Raw genomic sequence first — 21449 nt, forward strand, 5'->3', positions numbered from 1 at the left:
ATTAGCCCCAAAATGCTGCATGTCGAGTGGTAATGTGAAAGGTAGTTGATTTTTGGCACAACACCAGCTCTTTTTCGTCTTTTTCCTGTCCAGAAGTCCAGAAGTCTATACCATCTAGAACAGTGCTTTCACACTGCAAACAAACTGAACCAGGTTTCATTTTATCTGGACTGAGACCACCTCTTCTTGGCAGACCAAATTTTAATCCTTTGGTTCAGACCAAGGTTTGTTATATTTCAGGCCAAACGGAAAAGTATACAATTCCAGACCAAGCAAAGTAGATGTAAAAGCATCCTCATCCTAAACCTCAGTGAATGTTTTTGAAAAGTTCCCGCTGCCAGAGCCTCAGTGTTTGAGAGTGAATGGAGCAGTGGAAAGTGTTGTGATGAATTATTGATCCTGATGCGCCACAAAGAGTCCTATTCCATATCGATAAAACTATTTTACCATATCATAATGACTGTATTTACTCCTTCATTATTGATCGGTAATAGATGATCGCTCTCGTAACTGGAATATTAATGATCTTAAGCCTGCACAATCCTTCTTACCTTTCACTTCCACTTCCTACTACTCCTCCTCCTCCTCTTGCTCATTCTATTCATCTTTCCTTATCCTACTCCTCCTCCTACTTCCTACTTTTGTTTTCTTCCTCTAACTTATTTTTCTCCTCTTTCTTTTCATTCCTTCTCCTCTTCCTCCTGTTTCTCCCATTCTCCTTATTCCCTTTTCTCTTTCTCCTCCATCTTCTTCTCTCCCCCTCCATCCGCGTCTTGGTACTTCTTTTACTCCACCATCCACCTTTTCCTCCCACTTTATCTACTATTCCTCTTCCTTTAAATTCCTTTATATTCCTCCTATTCTTGCTCTTTCCTCCTTCTCCTCCTCTTCCTCATTCTACACCACTTTTCTTATTCTTCTCCTCCTCCTTCCTACCTTTTTTCTCTTCCTCTAACTTATTTTTTCACCTCTTTCTTTTAATTCCTCTTCCCCCTCCTCTCCTTCTTCTCCGTTTTCTCCTCCATCCTTTTCTCTATTCTCCTCCTCCTCTTCCATCTCTATATTCCTCTTTTTATATCTTGTACTCCCTCATCCACCTTTTCCTCTTACTCTTCCTCCATCCCTCATCCTTTTTTATTCCTTCTTTTCTTCCTGTTCCTCCTATTCTTGCTCCACTTCTTCCTCCCAGTTCGTTTTCCTCCTCATTCCTCTTTCTCCCCTTCTTCTTCCCCATCTTCCTCCTCCACTTCCTTGTCCACCTTCTCATCTTCCTTCTTTTCCCCACTTTTCTCTTCTTCCTCATCATCCTTCCTTCTCCCTACCTTCCTCCTTACTCCTCCTTTTCCTCCTCCTCTTTGCTCTCGTGAGGCGGCAGATTAAAGTTCACGCGCCATTAGTCACGGACGGGCTCGCGGGGTTCAGGAATCTTCTTTGTGTCAGGATCGCTTTGTCCCGCCGCGGCGGCTTATCTTCGGCTCGAGCGCGCAATTACTTTAGAACGATTTCACGCCGCTTCATTACGGAAGGGAGAGGCACGCGCCCGCTCGCGCACCCCAAGACTCATAAAAGGTAATCAGACGTAATTAGAGCTCGCGCTGAGGCCCGCGGAGCACGTGCGCGGCCGGCAGAACCGACTGACCCTCGGTGCGGCGCAGGTGTTCACACCTATGTGCACGCGCACACAATACAGTACACTGTAAACAACTGTTATAAAGTAATATAGTATGATATATTTAATTTGTGTATATTTGCGTTATATTTTTTTTGTTATAGTATTTACTTGTTTTGTTAGTCAGTACACTTACAATATTTTACTCCAATAACTTATTTTTCCTTTATATTTAAAATAAACTTAAAATGACAAGAATACACAGTTTATTTAAATCCATCAGGTGATTTTTATTTTTATTTTTTTATTATAAATAGAATAAAGGATTTTTCAATGATTTTTTTAACTGCCTTGAAACAATTATTAATAGTATTTTCTGTAATTTTACACAAAAATAGTTAATTCAAATAATGATATGTTAAAATGCTATAAAAACTTTTTGACACGCCTTCCCCGTAAAGTTACTTTTTTTTTTAGACATCTTTACATTCAATGTGTTTTCTACCTTTTTAAACTACTATTCCTAATGCATGGCTAAGACAGAATTGGGCAGCTCACTGCTGACTGTTGTCAGGGTTTTAATCAGTCAATGGTGCACCTGTATCTCTCACTGCTAAGATAGAAACATGCCAGAAATTTACCTAAACACTTCCTCACTTCCAGACCACCACACCAACCCACCATTGTAGATTTATTCCTAAACTCTGACACTATGTTTAGTCTGTGTCTATGTCAGTCCATGGCTGTAATTTGAATGGATCTTAAAAGGACCTCACACACAGCCCTGCAGAACACCACTTCTCTTTCTGTATTTGATGTACTGTATGTTTACCAACATAAATATATGTACATATTTTTCTCTCGCGCCGTGTCCAGACTCCCGTAATGGAGGCTACAGTGGCTCTAGATTGGAAGGCAGCAGGCAGACAGGTCGGAGGGCTTTGATCTTTTGTCTGTGGATGAAAACGCTGGCAGGTTTTAAGAGGCTGCCAGTACAAGCACATTATCAGGCACTGAGACTGACAGCCTTGTAGATGAGAGACAGGCTCCCACAGTGAAGTGAAAACCAGTTAGCTTTCTTTTAACATTTAGCTGTTTGCTTTTTTCCTCCCATTCCATTTTTCAAAGGTCCATTTTTATCATCTAGTTAGAGTGCCTTGTTTTCTTCTCGTTCTGATGCGTACAGTATGTGCTTCCAACGGAATCAGAAAGATATAGACAGGCTTTTCAAAGGCAACACACACTCATACACACTCATAAACACACTTTCTAATGAGGACTGGCAGAAATTGCTTTATTTCGCTGTGATCTTTAATGGTTCCTGTTCAGTGAGTCCAAAAATATGGATTTTGTGTTTGTCTCGGTGTGTGTATGAGTGTGTGTGTAATGTGTTTGTTGGCAAACAATAAATGACAAAACAGCCTTGGAAACAACCGAGCGCTAGCGGTAAGATATGTGAAGATCAGGTTTTCATTGTCAGACTGAAAAGAACAGAGGCTGCTTTGTTGATTTTATGGTGAAGTAATAATAAAAAAGCATATCAGTTACTCACTGCAAAGCCACCCAATTAAACAAACGCCTACAGTGTAGAACAGAGACCAGTTAAGCGCTGTATAAAATGCCTACATTGTTTAGTGCTTTTGCTCTGCATAAATAGATCAGTGATGTTAGATTTAGAGAGAAAAAGAGTGATTTAGAGAGAAAAAGAGTGATTTAGAAAGAAAAAAGGAAAGTATGTTGTTTTGATGGATAACCTGGACAGATATATAAGGATTCAAACCCACTGATAAGCCAAAGGAAATGAGACAGCAACTAGTATTAGATGCATGTCTGTTTGCATGGACAACGCTGATCATGATCCCTACCACCCATTGCACTGACTTGAATTTACTCTATAATCTGTTTTACCAAAAACTTGAGTTAATTAGACTTAAAACATGTAGTCATTATGCCTAAATCATGTATAGATTTGAAATACTCATAGAAAATGATATAGAGAAAGAAAATTTTACAAAGTGAACAGTATAACACACAGCCAACGCACAGCCAGCAGCTCAGAAAATGATGCTTGCTCTTACAGCCTACAACACAAAAGCCAAGCAGTTATTCAAAATATATACTGGGGGTATTCTGTGGGTATTGTCTACACACTGATGGTGACTGTCAGAAACTCCGGGGGAAAAGAAAAGAAGCAGTTAGACTAAACTCAGTTATTATAAGCTGTTTTAACTCCAATACTTAACTTTAAGTACTGTAGTTGAGTAATGTTAGGGAGTATCCAATTGTACGTAAAACAGACTTAATTTAAGTTTTCTATCTAATTGAATCTAATTGTGGGTTTACAGTGGATTTTATGACATATTCCCACTACACACAAGACACAATGCTACTTCTGGGGACAGTTTGAGAATGCCCACCTCTATTTCTTGTGAGGTGCTATCTTGTGAATGGGAATGATCACTTGCCAGTGTGCTTATTTCAAGGCAATGTGATTTATGCAATGCCTGATAGTGTGTGCAAGTTATATGGAAAATTCCATCTCTGAAGATCCACAGATACATCATAAAAGGCAAAGGTGAACCTCACAACTCACAGGACTTACAGGTTCTGCTGCTAATATATTGTTGCCAGATACCACAGGACACCATTAGAGGTGTTGTAGAGTCCATGCTTTGACACAAGAAGGAACCCACACAATATTAGGCAATATAACTGATTTTAATGTTATGTCTGTTTGTGTATAGTATATATAAACTGTAAGCACAAGCTTTCCCATACCTTACGTGATCTTTATGTCAGTCCACATAGAATTGATGTCAAAGAAACGGTTGCAAAAATAGTTGCACCCAGAAAGGAAGCGTCAGAATGCAATGATGTTCAGAAGAAAGAGAAAGGCTACCAGGAACAACAAATTATAAAATAAATTAAATAAAAATATATAAGCTGCTATTGAAATGGGTCTGGCAATGCAGCTGGCCATGGCACAACATCTGTGTCTTCAAGAAAAGGTACAGCCACTGGTTGCAGGACCTTATCAATGTAACATTGGATGATCATAGTGCCTGTACTTATAACCAAAAAAAAAAAGTTGCATTGCATGTAGTCACCACTTCCTTAGCAATCCTTAGGGTGCCATAAGGAGTTAACCAAGGGTAATCAACAGTACAGTACAGTCATGCAACATAGAGGTTAGTTAGATTCAACCTGAACCTAAGAAGTTAATGTCTCTACAGATATACAGGCCACTTCCATACCGCTTTAAAAAAGAAGGGAATAAAAGAGTCTGGTAATGAATAGAAATTTTCATTTAACACCAGCCCTTCTGATGACCACACAGTCGCACAGCTGAGGCTTACAGTGCACCGGGGGCCGTACAGATCAAATTCGCCAGCAGATGAGATTATGAATAGAAAAGATATTGGGAGAATAATTTTGATTCTCCCTTGCTGTCTCCGTTTACCTCCCTGCATATCCAATGTCCTCTAATGCTGTATGCAGACGCATTACGACTGCTTAGCCAGCATAACCCGATTCAAAGAACGGCACAGGCTGGTAGCAAGCCCCCCCACTTCCCCACTTCCCCACCTCCACACACCCCGCCGCATTAAAGACTTGTTTTCCTTCCAAACCCCCGGCTCCCAGTCAATCAATAAATTACATACAGTGGATCCCGTATGCATGATAGCATCAAATGACCTTTCAGATGGCTTGCATATAAATACTCTATCCTGCATGAATTAGCCTCAGATTGGAGGAGGGAAAATGTGTGTATAGGACTGCATTTTTATACCTTAATATCTCTAGATGGCATTTAAAAGGCCATACTGACTGTGGAAGTAAGAGGTGCGATTGTGGCATAAGCAGTAGTGTGGACTTTGTCAAATACTCTTTACTCATTTTGACTAAATAACCTTAACAAAGGTGTCCAAAAATGTTATATTCAGTAAAAGAAATAGATATACCTTCGGTTCCTGGAAAAATGCTTGAAAATTGGTTTAAAAAGATATAAATAATACATTTCTTCCAGTTTAAATGTGTGAGAATCAGGTGTAGATTAAGGTTAGGTTAGGATTAGGTTTACGTGTAGATTAAGGTTAGGTTAAATTTTGGTTTAGATGCAGATTAAGGTGTAGATTAAGATTATAGTTAGATATACAGAGTAGATTAAGATGTAGATTAGGGTTAGGTTTAGGTATAAAGTGTAGATTATGATTAGGGTTAGGTAAAAAAATGTAGATTAAGGTGTATATTAGGATTAGGGTTAGGTATAAAGAGTGGATTAAGATGTAGATTAGGGTTAGGTTAAGGTATAAAGTGTAGATTAAGGTGTAAATTATGATTAGGGTTAGGTAAAACAATGTAGATTAAGGTGTATATTAGGATTACAGTTAGGTATAAAGAGTAGATTAAGATGTAGATTAGGGTTAGGTTTGGGTATAAAGTGTAGATTAAGGTGTAAATTATGATAAGGGTTAGGTATAAAGTGTAGATTGAGGTGTAGATTAGGATTAGGGTTAGGTATAAATTGTAGATTAAGATGTACATTAGGATTAGGGTTAGGTATAAAGTGTAGATTAAGTTGTATATTAGGATTAGGGTTCAGTATAAAGTGTAGATTAAGGTGTAGATTAGGATTAGGGATAGGTGTATACTAATTTAAGATTAGCTTTAGGTGTAGACAGAGTTTAGGTTAAGTGGCTGGAAAAGATGAGGTTTAGGTGTAAATTGAATACTAAGTTTAGGTATGAAATGAGGTGTAAATCAAGAATATATGTAGATTAGGATAAGGATAATGTACATTAAAGTGTAGGTTAAAGTGTAGATTAAGATTATGTTTTTATGTAGATTAAGGTATAGGTTAAGATTAGGTTTAGGTGTAGATTATGGTGTATGTTCAGATCAGGTTTAGTTGTAGATTAAAGTACAGAGTTTGACTAGATTAAAATTTAGATTAAGATTATGTTAGGATTTGGTTTAAGTGTTAATTTATGTTAGATTAAAGTTGTGTTTGTGTAATTTAATTTTTAGTGAATATTTTTTTAATTAAACAATAAATAAACAGGTGTCCCAATACTTTTGTCGATATGGTTTATGTGCAGCTATGGAGGTTTTTTTGTGAAAGGTTAAGGTCTGCTTATCAAACCGTAAGCATATTGCTGGAGGCTTATTTTCTGCATGAGGCTAATCAAAGACCACCACAACAAATCAACAAACACTTGAAGTCAGGTTTCTTTTGGTGTCTGTCTTCTGAACCAAATGAACTGAGTGAAGGATGACATTTTTAAGCACTAAACGGCCTACAGAGACAAGATAACAGACGGAACAGATGACTCATCAAACAACAGTTAACACGCTGAAGAGACAAACATGCTGAATGTGGGCTGGACTCAAGTGCCATTAAGGCCCATCAGGTATTATATGAATGGACACTTCAGGCTACTCAATTATTCCTTGAAGAACCATATTTAATGGATTTTCTTTTTAAAAAGTCTTAAAATGCATGTTTTAAATGAAAGCAAGCAGAATCAAAGTGTTTCTAGCATAAGTCAAAATATTTTAGTATGTCCAATTACTAAATTTAATTTGTAAAAATGTAAAACTAAGCACAAAATGTTGATTATTCCTAAGTTAAATGCGATGTTTTTGTTAAAACCCTGAAACTCTTGATTGTTTATTGTCATTCCAACATACTAAAATTTACAGAGGGAAAACCGTGTCACTGTACAAATACTTATGGACATGACTGTATATGCAAAAGTATGGGCACCCATGAAAAAAAAAAAAAAAGTTTTGTTGATTTTCTTGGTAAATTCCAAGAGAACAAGCACAATTTGAGTTTGAATTGAATTGAAGAACCCAAAAGATGAATTTAACATTTTGAAAAAATATATATAAAATTTTATGTATTTTATTTCCCACATTTTAATACAATTGAGTTAGTAAACAATATATTTAGCACAACTCCATCTAAACACCTTTGTTCTTAGTTGTTTTTAGAATGGGATGCATTAAAAACTCTTATATGCCTTCTGATGCTGATATGAAGGCTGGATGTCACATATGAAAACCTGACAGTTGCAATTTAATATGTTGCAAAATCACCTTTGTGCTTTGACAACCCAGTGATATATTAATGAGACCCTGCAACCAGTGACCATACCTCTTTTAAATGCACACAATTAGGTGCACTTTTTCAGCAGCACAATGCTCATCCACATGCTGCTGCCATCTGAAGAGCTTTGATGCTACACCATGGCCAGCTGCATTGCCAGACCGAATTCAATCCCTGATTAAAATGTGTTGCATGTTCTTGGAAGTGGCATCAACACCCCCAACCTCCCAACACCACCGACCAAAAAATAAATGCACAGGATTATCATTAAAAACCATTAAAAAAACACTACAAAATGCATTTACATGTGACACACTAACTCTGTGCAGTTCAATAAACATGACCAAGGGTTTCACACATTAGTCCACATATAAATAGCATTTAAACTGCATTGCAATCTGACATTTTTTTTGCAACCATTTCTCTGAGACGACCATGGTGATATATAAACAGTGTCCCACATCACCTAACTCACACTCTATGACCTGATCATGACGTTGCATAACACCTGAGCTGATACAGTGCGCGTGGTCCCTGACGCTCACATTAGAGTCCCTAACCTGCTCTCGGAGCTCTAACGCACTAACACAACCCGGAGCGGTGCCGCGCGAGCGCGACTGCTCAGAGCGGAGAGCGGCACGTGCGCCTGCCTTCCTCTGGGTCTCTCTCTATCGGTTTTCCTGTCTCTCTCTACCTCTCTATCTCTCTCTACCTCTCTCTCGACCTCACTCTATCTCTCTCTACCTCTCTCGACCTCACTCTATCTCTCTCTAACTCTATCCCTTTTCCTCTCTCTTCCCATATCTGTCTCTCTCTAATACTTTCTTCACATCTCTCTCACACTCTATATATCTACCTCTCTCTCTCTCTCTCTCTCTCTCTCTCTCTCTCTCTCACACACACACACACACACACACTATCTATCTACCTCTCTCTCTCAAACACACACACACCCTTCCCACCTCTCTCTCTCTCTCTCTCTCTCTCTCTCTCTCTCTCTCTCTCTCTCTCACACACACACACACACTTTACTGAACCGCTGAACCGCGAGGACTCGAGCTCGAGCCGCAGTCGTGGTCGGTCCTCTTGCGCGTGGCGGGAGTTCAGTGTCTCGTGCGTTTTTTTTATTTTGGCGCCAAAAGAAGGAGAATTGTCTCGCGCCGCGGTTTGACAGGAGCTCCGCGCGCGGCGGCCGTTACTGGAGAGAGAAAGAAACGGTCGAGTTTTAATTTTTTGACGGAATTTCTGAACACGACGCTTGAAATAAGGCGGTTTTAGCGAGTTTTATGGACCAGAAGCGACTCGGACTGATCGGCGGGCAAGTTTTATATGTGTTTTAGTTGATTTTTCAGCTCTTTTACCTCAGAAAGAAGGAGAACGGAGATGGATTGGCGTTTAATCCGCCGCATGAAGCCGTTTAAAGTTATGTTAGCGCTAACTGTGAGTGCGGGGGAACGTTTGTAGGACGTTAGCCGGTTTTAACCTCTTTTCCCGGAGGTTTATTTGTTATTATTCCCGTCGTGCGCTCCGTTTGGATGTGGGTTTGGGTCTGAAAATGACTTCTTTCCAACTCAGAGCCTGTATCGCCCTGGCGCTGGTGGGAACTGTGGCGCTGACGGACCCCGGACACCCCAATCAGGGTGAGTTAGTCTAACTAGCTCCTTTATTACACTGTTTATTAGCGGTTATGTAACGCTAAACGCAGGAGAGCATGCGGCTAAGTGAAGTTAGCTGGTTAGCTGTGTGTGTAAACGCTGCTGCTGGTGCTGGTTGTTGTTGTGGACCGGGTTGGTTGCAGTGTTTTCTGTGGAGCTGGTTGGTGACTGTAGCGGTTCTACTCATCCATAAAAACATCAGAGAACAGACTAACTGAGACTACAGCCTACCACACACTGTACCGGTTACTCTCTCTGTATTTCTGTTTATACTGTACTTTCATCCCTTCATCCCCCTTTTTCTACCCCTCTCTTATGTCATTCTCACACTCCTCCATAATTCTCCCCAATTTCTTTTCATCACTCTGACTTGTATTTCTGTCTTTTTCAACATATAACCCAGCTCTCTCTCTCTCTCTGTCTCTTCATCTCTCTTTCTCTCCGTCTTTTTCTCTATATTACCCTGTCTTTTTCTCTCTCTTTATTGCCCTCTCTTTCTTTGCATGGCTATTTTCCCTCATCTTACATCTTTTTATTCTACTGTACTTTCATCCCCCTTTGTTTGCACCTTTTATGTTCCTTTTTCAACATATATTTTATATTCCTTATATTGCTGCTTGCATATATATATCTCTCTCTCTTTCTCACACTTTCTCTCTCCTTGTCTCCCCCTCTCTATGTCTATCACTGTCTTTTTATTGCTCTCACTTTGTACGACTTTCTTTCTGCCATTTCCTTCATCTATACTTTTCTGTCTCTTCATCTCTCTTTATCTCTCTTGCTATCACTCTGTCATTTTCTCTTTGTTTCTCTCTCTTACTTTGCTCTTTTCCTTCATCTTCAACGTTCTTTCTACTGTACTTCAACTACTTATTTTTCCTTTTATCCCCCTTTTGATGCCCCTCTCTCATAACATCCTCCAACAACGTCTTCCAACGTCTTCTCTGTTATATTCTTATATTCCTCTTCCAACATATATTTAGTTGTCCTGACTCTTTCTGCATCTCTATATCCCATCTCTCTCTCTCTCTGTCTATATATATATATATATATATATATATAAAATATATATGTATCTTTTATCATCTCCTTCACTTTTTACTGTACTTCTGCACTTCTCTCATCTCTATTTTTAAGGTTTTAAACGCTGTCTCTCTCCCTATCCCTCTATTTCTCTCTCACCCTCTCTGTTTACATGTACTTTCATCCCTTCATCACCCTTTTTGTACCCCTCCCTCATGTCATCCGCATTTTCTCTCTGTCTGTGTTTTAATCCTTTTTATCACTTCATTTCTCTATATCACATCTCTCTCTATATGACTCTCTTTATTGCTCTTATTTACTTTGCATGACTCTTTTCCCATCATTCTATCTATCTATCTATCTATCTATCTATCTATCTATCTATCTATCTATCTATCTATCTATCTATCTATCTATCTATCTATCTATCTATCTATTCAGTAAGTTAATTGTCTAAGCATCATTACAACTTCACATTACGCCATAAAAACCATTACATTTATTAATTTAATAAATTAACTATCTTAAAAAAACGTGGTAGAATAAAAGTTATTAACATCTGAATCTCTCTCTCTCTCTCTCTCTCTCTCTCGCTCTCATATTGTACTCTCCTTAAATTACCTGTTTTGTTTACTTGTCTCTCTTTTACTCTTTTATTTGCTCCTTATTTCTCTATTTCTATTTTATCTCCTCCCCTTTCTTAATCTTGTTATTTTTTTTCTGTCATACTTTATTTCCTTTCCCTTCACTGTTTTTTATTTCTCTGTCATTCTATCTCTTTATAACTCTCTTTTGCTCTCCTTTAGACACTGACCACTTCTTAGCACTTTTCTAACATCACTACTTTTCAGTTCCACCCCATCTCTCTCTCATGTTCCCTATCTTGCATGTTTTCCCGCCACTCTATTCTTCTGTCTTTATGTTATTCTATCTCTTTATCTCTTTATTGCTCTAATCTCTTCCTTCCATCTTTATCTTTCCCTCAGTTTATACTTTTATGGTACTCTTTCTGTCATCCTCACTGTCTTCCACAGTTCCTCCCTTTATATTTCAGATGTTCTCGACATATTTATTTCCTAATACATATTTAATCTTTGTACCTTTTCCTGCATCTTTTTATCCCACATCTCTTTCCCTGCTCTCATCATATTTATGTATTCTGTTGTTCTGTCCATATTTCTGGCTGTCTCTGCATCTCTTTCACTTTCCATATATTTATTGTTTCCATCTTTCTCTCCTGCCACTTCTTTTTTGTTTTCTGACTCTTTCTATTATTCTCTCTTTATACTGTACTTCCATCCTACTTTTCTCTTCCTCTATCTTTTAAATTTCAATCTCTTTTTCTCACTTACATGCAGCTTTCTGTCTCTTTCTTTCAATACTCTTTTTATGTACATTCTTCTATCTCTTCATTCCTTTATTTTAGTATAAACTGGACCCTCATCTTTCAATCTTTCACCCCCTCTTTCTGCCACCTATTTCTCAGTCTTTCTATTTCTGTTCTTTTCTCCATCTTTCTTAAATTTACAGAATTTTACCCTTTACTTCTCTATTTTTTACTGTCATCTTATCACTATCACTGTTTTTTCTGTCTTCATTTTTCTTTTTCCTACACTCTAATATCTTGTCTTTCCCTCACAAACTTTCTTCATGTACTTCTCTCTCATTCTTTTTGTCTGTTCTTCTCTCTACACACTGTTCTTTTATTTCCCTTTTTGTACCTTTCTCTCTCTCTCTCTCTCTGTCATACTTTCATCTTTCTTCTCTCTTTGCTGACTGTCTTTCTGTATCTCTCTCTCTCTTTCTTTCCCATGCGTGTATTATTTTCTTCTTTGTTTAGCATTTTTATTAACATGTATTCGTCTTGCTGTATCTCTTTCCCCAACTCTGTCTATGTCATTCTCTCTTTCCTTCTGTCATTTTAATCTCTTTATATGTATCTTGTTCTCATTCTCTCCCTCCACCTATCACTCTATTATTCTATCCTTTTCCCATGCTCTCAGCATCTTCTTACCACCTCTGTCATTGTTTCCATTTTTCTGTCTTTCCCCTCTTACATTTTGTCTATTCATACCTTTTTCCCTAGGTCTTTCTATCGCTTTTTCCATTACCATTCTCTTTCTATTGATTTATATTCTCTCTCTGTACCTTTTTATTTATCTCTTTGTCTTTGTCTTTCCATTCTCTCTTTCTCTTTTCCCATCACTCTCTGATTCTGTCTTTCTGTTTCTATCATAGACTGTATATAAAGATGGACGCCGTGTCGCCGTTCCCATTCATTCAATGAAAATGAAGCCAAAATCTTCCGCCATTTTGGCGATTCAGAGACCAGAGTCTGCGCAGTAGAGACCAGAGGAGGGAGAAAGACTGTGGAGAGACAGCCTACTCATTTAAATAACCCCGCCCCTGAGGGCTGCCTCAACAGAGCTCACACAGTCTGACAAACCGAGCCGAGCGGAGAACTTATCTGCAGCACAATAAGGTTAATATTTTCATAGTAACAGTGCAGTTCGTGCACGTTATGGATATTAACCACATGATAACCACATGATAGTTCTGTATGTAGCAAGTGGAAGTGAATTAAATACAGCGAAAAAAAAACATCACCAAACGGCAGTGAATGCCAGGACTAGTTATTGCTTTAAACAACGAGACGAATCCCGTACTGAAGCTCAGGTAATTTTGCTGCTGAGACAAACTGAGCACATTTGGCTAAATTCTGCACGGATTATGCAGAGTCTAAGCCAGTGCTGCCGTACATCAGCGGATCTCGGGCAGAGCCTTCATGCTATCTGGGTCAGCTTGCCGCACGCACCGGTGAGTCTAGCGAATATAGTTAGTTAGATAACTACACTAATGTTAGCTAACAAATTAAGCTAGCTATAAAATCCAACTGAGATTAAATGGTTCGTCTAAGATGATAACTAATAAAATAAAATGCACACAGACAAAGGAGTGGAGGGAAGAACCAGCAAACTTACCGAAAAAACTGCAAAGAACTTTGTCCAGAATGTCTGTTAGAGCAATTAACAGCAGAACACGACATTAATAATACAGCTATTTAAATTCAGTTTAGCTAATAAAAAATAATAATGGTAGTACAGTTAGCTAGCTAAACGTTTGACTAACTACTAGTACTAGTCTACTGCTTGACGTAAGGGGAAAAAAGAACATGATGCAGGTTCTGCTGACGGTCTGTTATTGGTCCCGCCCATACAGTCATTGGTCCCACCCCGGCTAGGTGTAACCCAGCCCTTTTTACAATAACCACACCTTTTTAGTCAGAGCTGAATAACGCTTTAAAAAACGAATTCTGTGGGAATATAAAAAAATTGACAATATAATTGGCTTCACTTTTGAGAGACGATGTTCTGTCCATCTATATACAGTCTATGGTTGCTATCGACTTATCCCCTCTCTAACTCTTTCCCTTTATCTTTCTGTCTTTTCACTTGTCTTTCCATTCTCTCTTTCTTTCTTTTCATCACACTTTCATTCTGTCTTTTTGTTTCTATTGACTTATAGCCTCTCTAACTCTTTTTCTTTATCCTTTTGTCCCTTCACTTGTCTTTCCATTCTCTCTTTCTTTCTTTTCATCACACTCTGATTCTGTTTTTCTGTTTGTCTTAGTTGTCTTTCCATCCTCTGACTGACTTTCTCTCTCTCTCTTTCTCTCTTTGTCTGTATTTTTTTTCTCTTTGTCTCTGTCTTTCTATTTCTATCGACTTGTCACCTCTCTAACTCTTTCCCCTTATCTTTTTGTCTCTTCACTTGTCTTTCCATTCTCTTTTTCTTTCTTCCCATCACACTTTCATTCTGTCTTTCTGTTTCTATCGACTTATCTCCTCTCTAACTCTTTCCCTTTATCTTTCTGTCTCTTCACTTGTCTTTCCATTCTCTCTTTCTCTCTTCCCATCACACTTTCATTCTGTCTTTCTGTTTCTATCGACTTATCGCCTCTCTAACTCTTTCCCCTTATCTTTTTGTCTCTTCACTTGTCTTTCCATTCTCTTTTTCTTTCTTCCCATCACACTTTCATTCTGTCTTTCTGTTTCTATCGACTTATCGCCTCTCTAACTCTTTCCCTTTATCTTTCTGTCTCTTCACTTGTCTTTCCATTCTCTCTTTCTCTCTTTTCATCACTCTCTGATTCTGTCTTTCTGTTTCTATCGACTTATTGCCTCTCTAACTCTTTCCCTTTATCTTTTTGTCTCTTCACTTGTCTTTCCATTCTCTCTTTCTCTCTTTTCATCACTCTCTGATTCTGTCTTTCTGTTTCTATCGACTTATTGCCTCTCTAACTCTTTCCCTTTATCTTTGTCTCTTCACTTGTCTTTCCATTCTCTCTTTCTCTCTTTTCATCACTCTCTGATTCTGTCTTTCTGTTTATATCGACTTATTGCCTCTCTAACTCTTTCCCTTTATCTTTTTGTCTCTTCACTTGTCTTTCCATTCTCTCTTTCTTTCTTTTCATCACTCTCTGATTCTGTTTTTCTTTTTCTCTTAGTTGTCTTTCCATTCTCTGACTGACTCTCTCTCTCTTTCTCTCTTTGTCTGTAATTTTTTTTCTCTTTGTCCCTGTCTTTCTGTTTCTATCGACTTATCCTCTCTCTAACTCTTTCCCTTTATCTTTCTGTCTCTTCACTTGTCTTTCCATTCTCTCTTTCTTTCTTTTCATCACTCTCTGATTCTGTCTTTCTGTTTCTCTTAGTTATCTTTCCATTCTCTGACTGACTCTCTCTCTCTCTCTCTCTGTCTGTTAATTTTTTTGTCTCTGTCTTTCTGTTTCTATCGACTTGTCCTCTCTCTAAGTCTTTCTCTTTATCTCTCTGTCACCCTACTTGTCTCTCCATTCTCTCTCCCTTTCAGCACTCTCAGACTGTCTTCCTTTTTCTGCCCATTTATCTTATCTTTCTATCTTTTCTTCATCTCTCTCTCTCCATCACTCTCTCCATGTTTTCCTCTTTCTCTGGTTCACTGTTTCACATTTACAAAAAACACACAAACACACACACATTCACATCACACACACACACACTCGGACTGTGTCCGTCCTTCCCCTGCAGTAAGCAAGTCTAGCCTCCCCGTCTCTGGGCCGCAGGCACACACTGAGGCCAGTAATGTGTTCATTTCTAGGAACACATTGATCAGCTGCCGTCTGGCGGCAGTACAGTTATGTGGCCGGGGATTTCATCAGGCTTCTGAAAAAACATTTCAAGGTCATCGTCTTTGTGCCGTGTTCACGTAGACCAGCCTAAGAGTGGCCGGCAAGTTCTTCACTCTTCACTGTGTTAAAAACACACAAAAAAACAGCAAAACTAAGAAATTCAGGCGCACAAGACATAGATGAGACTAGATATAAATAGGAGACAATGTATTGTCTGGAGAGCGTTTTTATCTCTAAATTAGTTCTTCTTCTAATAAAGGCCTTAAATAATGAAATACTTATAATACTTATAATAATACATTTTCCTGATTACTATCATTTACACACCATTTTACTTTACTTGAGTTATTATCTTTATCTGTCTTTGACCGTGTTATCTAAACTAAGATTTTTCAAATTGATACTTCATTTTCATAATGTCTCTTAATATTATAAGCCTTCTTTATGACGGCAGCTGATTCCTGACATTGAACATTAAACATACACACTTAATTTTCCCAACGTGCCGGTGAGTGATGTGTGTTTTTATTGGTTGATTGCTTAATGTGTGTGTGTGGTTGTGTAGAGGGTTGTGCCACAGACAGTAACAGTACAATTTTGGTTTTACTGCATTTCGCAATTTCAAATAATTTGCATGTGCAACTTGGCTATATGATTTATTAGTAGAGTGAAAGTTTTTGAGAAACCAATTGCACAATTTTTGTAGTTTCTGAGGGTTGCTATTTTCAGGTGAGTTCAGTACTTGCTTTTTAGCTAGCATAGCTAGATGCTACTGAAGGCAATTGGTGTTAGATAACTCTAGTTTTGCATTGGACACTAGTTTTAGTGTAGAAACTGCGTACCCAAAAAAAGAAAGTTCATTTATGGACATGCAAATCAGTTCATTTAAGATTTTCAAAAATATGATGAAAAAATTGGAGCGTTTCATCTTGCTTACAGTATTGCAATTTATTGCAATATATTGAATTTCAACTTCTGTATTGTGATATGTAGTGTATTTTGTCAGGTTCTTGCTTATTTTTGTTGTTGTGAGTGTGGTATTCAAGTCTTTAAAAAGCTTTAAAAAGTTTTAAATGTAATTTTTCCATATCTGCAGATACCCTACACAAGCCAGAGAGCTACCACACAATGTGCTGACTGGGGTTCAGTTCTCATTCTGGTTGATTATGCTGTGTTACACCAATAAGAGTCCTTGGGCAAGATTCCCTCTGCTATATTGGCCCACCTCTGTAACACAGTTATAATGTTGTAAGTCACCCTGTGTGAATGTAAAAAAAAAGATTAAGTGTTGGTATTAAACCAAGAGAGGAGAAAAAGAGAGAAAGAAAGAGAGAGAGAGAAAGAGGCAGACAGCATTTGTGTAGGATGAGCTATAGATAGCAGTAGGAGATTAAAAATCACCTCTTTTCTGTAATGCAGCACTCCAGCCAAATCCTCTCGTCCTTGTAAGTCGTTTCTCGTCCATGTTTTCTACAAACTGTGACCCTCGCCATCGCCGCTTTGGCCTCACTTTCGCCCCCTTTCAGTCGCAATCCAGTCATCAGCCCACTCACATGTCTCAGCACTAATAAATGTTATTACAGTTTGTAGGAGGCTTGTGTGTCGGTAGGCTATAATAAAGGAATCAATAATACACCAGTTATTATCCTTAAGTGAGAGACACTCACTCTTATTTGTCACCAGCACTCTTATAATTGTGTCCAATTTCTTTCCTATTGTACACGGAGGAAAAAAAGACGCCCACTTGGCACACAAACACACACCTACAGGCTCTTGTCCAGCACGTCGCGGCATGAAGCTGATTATGATTGGGCTCCAGCTGAGACGGGAGGCAAACATATCCCGACATGAAAAGTTGGGCTTGTGTTATAAACAGATGTACTGGAAGGCAGCCTGCGGTTACATCTGCACATCAATCAGCATCATCGGACAGACAGACAGACAGACAGACAGACAGATAGATAGATATCACCTTTTGGTGATATTTAAATTTATCAGTAGAAACAACCCACATGTTGTAGACAATATTTATAGTGTAACAAACATTATGTAATGCAATAGTAAACTGTAAACATAAACAATATAAAGCAAATAAAGTAAATAGCAAAACAAAAACAAAATAGGTTACTTTCAAAATATTGTTAGAATCAAGATATGGAGTTTTTTTTTATAATGTCAAAATGTTTGCGGTATTATTGCATACGATATAAAATAGCTATAATATAACTACGTTATTCATTTTGTTTCAGTATACATATTACACTGACATGCCAAAAGTCATGGGATAGCAGTATGTAAATTGATTATAAAGTGTGATCATGTTATTATTACGTAATGGCTTATTTTTTACCTTTAAAATAGTATTTCTTTAAGTAGCAAAAAGCCATTTAATGTTACAGTACATCTTTAAAAAATCTAAATAAATCCTAAATACTTCTTAGTTACATGTAAAGTAGGGGTGTGCCATATCATATCGTACGCAGTAATATCTCCAACATTTTTGAATATCGTGAACGATATTATACCCTGAAATATCGTGCCATTTCTGATTATCACATCTGTGCACTACTTTTTTTTGCTGTTTTTAGCAAAAGAAAAATTCACACTGTTCTCATTTCCCATTATATATCTACTAGAGGCAGATTATATCTGTTCAGTATCATTTATTTTACTTTAATCCTGGATATATGGAGATATCTGGAGTGCATTATTATTATTAGTATCATGACATTCTGGATCAATGGCTTTTGTTACAAATCTGATAAAATTATGGTGTTTTTTAATATCTCAGTTAGGGGTGTGCCATATCATAGCGTACACAATAATAAAATGTAATTTTTATTTTGTTGCAGTAGTGTATTCTTGAAATAATTATTTAATTCAAAAAAGTATCGTTATCGTGAAAATACCATGAAATATTATATTATTTTAGGGCTATATCGCCCACCCCTAATGTGAAGCACAACTAAAAGAGAATACTATTATATAATACCCACAGAAAACACGGTCCCTTAGCCTCTTAATACAAACACAGCCCTGCTGTAACCAGAAACCACTTAAAACAGCATATATGATTAGTAGATAGTTTAGTAACATGCTCAGGCTGACGTATTACTCAGTTTCTTCAGTGGGTTCAGTCTTGTTGTGGGGTTGTGTTTCAGTATGAAAGGGTGGTCTGACAGTTGCAGTGACTTATCTCTTATTCCTAAACAGAAGCTTGGCAAGATCCCCCCAGAGAGTTTGTTGCTCTTTAGCTAACAACTTGATATCAACTTCTGCAGAGCTGCGAGACCAAATCTGATCTCAGAACTGCTTTAAAAAAGAGTGGTTTGGCCTCTCTCTGCCTCCCTCACGACCAACTGATCTGTGCTTTTACACAGAGTTTGTGTTTCTACACTGACAAAATCTCTCGACTTACCTCAAGACTTTAAATGGATTATTTAACCCAAATAAAAGTGTAGTAGGGTATCTTACACTGACCCCAGACTTTAAACACGCTAAGAAAAGGGTCAGAGCTGATCTTAAAACAGTTTAAAGTGGGGATTTGACATCTTCTCTACATCAGAACCAACAGATCTGTGCTTTTACACAGAGTTTGTGTTTCTACACTGACAAAAATCTCTTGATTTACCTCAAGAGTTTAGATGGATTATTTAACCCAAATATAAGTGTAGTAGGGTATCTTACACTGACCCCAGACTTTGTACACTCTGAGTAAAAGGTCAAAGCTGATCTCAGAACAGTTTTAAGTGGTGATTTTACCTCCTTCTGCTAAAACAGAACCAACTGATCTGTCTTTTTACACAGATTTTGTGTTTTTACTCTAAAAACAATCTCTATACCGACCTTAGACCAGGTTAAATGGATTACTGGTTATAATTGACTGCTCATTTATCCATTTGGGCATTCACACTGACCACAGACTTTGGTTCACTCAAAGACAAAAGTCAAAACTTATCTCAAAACAGTTTTAAAATGCGATTTGACATACTCCCTATATCAGAACCAACTGACCAGTGCTTTAAAACTGTTTTTATGTTTTTACACTGAACAGAAGAATTTTAGATGGATTATTTGTCCATATTTACAGCTTTTTACAGTGTATTAGGGCATCTGCACTCTCTTTAGACTCTTCATCCAAAATCAAAACTAATTTCGGAAAAGTTTTAAAGGGTGATTTTTTTAAACAGATTTTGGGTTTTTATTCTGAAAACAATTTCTATATTGACCTCAGAAAATATTATTAGTTGTAATTAACAGATGTTATAAAAATTAATTCAGTTTAAAGTTTACTTGGTCATCCACAATGACCTCAGACTTTGGTTCACTCAAAGACAAAAGTCAAAACTGATCTCAGAACAGTTTTGAATGATGATTTGACCTTCTTTTGTCTACATCAGAACCTACTGATAGTGACCACAGACCAGTCTAAACACATATTTGTTCCTAATTTACAGCTTAGTTGTTAAATTGAATCCTTTTTTTAATTGCATTTGGGCATCCACACTGACCCCAGACTTTGGTTCACTCAAAGAAAAAAGTCCAAATTAATATCTGAACAGTTTTAAATGGCGATTTGGCCTCTCTCTCTGACTTCCACCTTACCATTGCAGATTTAGTTTTTACACTAGAAAAAAAAACTCTTTTTTCTGACCTCAAAACAGGTTAAACTCATTATTGTTTCTAATTTAGAGCTCAGTTTTCAAATTGAATCCAAATTTATAAGTTAATTTGAGCATCCACACTGACCTCACACTTTGGTTCACTCAAAGACAGAAGTCAAAACTGATCTTAGAACAGTTTAAATGACATATTCCCTATATCAGAACTAACTGATCTGTGCTTTTACACAGATTTTGTGTTTTTACACTAGAAAAAAAACTAGTGTGAACACATTACTGAACAGTTTAAACACATTATTGTTCCTAATTTCCATCTCTATGGTAAAATTGAGTCCACACTGACCCCATACTTTGAAAAAAGATAATTCTGCTCAAACTCCTAACTGATCTCAGAACAGTTTAAAAGGCTGATTTTCTCCCCAGCTCAGCTCTAATCAGTCTGGCACACTTTATTTATTTATTTTTTTTTTGCTCCTCTTCCTCAGGCATTAGGCTGGTGCGCTGCTACGCCACTGCTTGTCACCGGCGGTATTGAGAGTGGATAAAAGCCGGCTAATCCACTTTGAGACAGAACGATGCCAATAAATGAGCGCATAAATGAGGGTGCACTCGCTGGCCCTGCATCCGTTCTGCCGTGGGAGGATAAAGAGAGAAGAGAGGAGGGGGGAGAGGAGAGAGGTAGAGAACAGAGGATAGAGGAAAAGTTGAAGAGATGGAATAGATAGAGAATAGAGCTTTACGATATTGAAAAAAAAACATTGCGATATTTGATTGTTTTGCGATATGTTCTGTATTGATGTATTATTTTAAAACTAGTAGAAAGAACAGTTCACCAAACCAGTTTCCATAAACTTACGGAATAAAGTTTATTCCTGGTGTGGTGTTCTTTCCAAGATGGCCGTGGAGATTCAGGTGTGTTTACCAACAGGTTCACGCCCCAAGGTCAGCCATTGGGTACTTTTGGTGTGAGGGTCTTTGAATATCAAAGTTCTTTGTGATAATGATGACCCCAACATTCCTCAAGAAATCCGTGTCCCAAATTAGGGTGGATGTCACTCTGTTGTAGTTTGTAGGAAAATTAACTGTGGATAAAAGTAATGGATGGCACGATAGCTAGCTTGCTGGATTAGCATATGTGCTAAACACATGTAGCACGACAGCACACAGATTTTGGGGAACATGAGGGAAATGCTGAATCGTATAAGCGTACTAGGAGATTAAAATGCCTGACTATAACATAAAATGCATAGCTACTTGTGTT

At 37.8% G+C, this 21449-nt stretch overlaps 1 protein-coding gene across 2 annotated transcripts in view; it reads left to right on the forward strand.

Moving 5' to 3' along the window:
* Window positions 1–8462: 8462 nt before the first annotated feature.
* epha6 (eph receptor A6) overlaps window positions 8463–21449 on the forward strand; it is a 264591-nt gene continuing 251604 nt past the window's right edge. The window contains exon 1 of one of the 2 annotated variants that reach the window (XM_049469664.1): window positions 8463–9361. In XM_049469664.1, the coding sequence (XP_049325621.1) occupies window positions 9277–9361 (85 nt within the window). In that variant the 5' untranslated portion in view covers window positions 8463–9276. The remainder of the gene's footprint in view (window positions 9362–21449) is intronic. The other variant, XM_022674654.2, reaches the window with a different exon arrangement.

The sequence above is a fragment of the Astyanax mexicanus genome, chromosome 21, assembly GCF_023375975.1.
Source record: "Astyanax mexicanus isolate ESR-SI-001 chromosome 21, AstMex3_surface, whole genome shotgun sequence".
Taxonomy (NCBI): Eukaryota; Metazoa; Chordata; class Actinopteri; order Characiformes; family Acestrorhamphidae; genus Astyanax; species Astyanax mexicanus.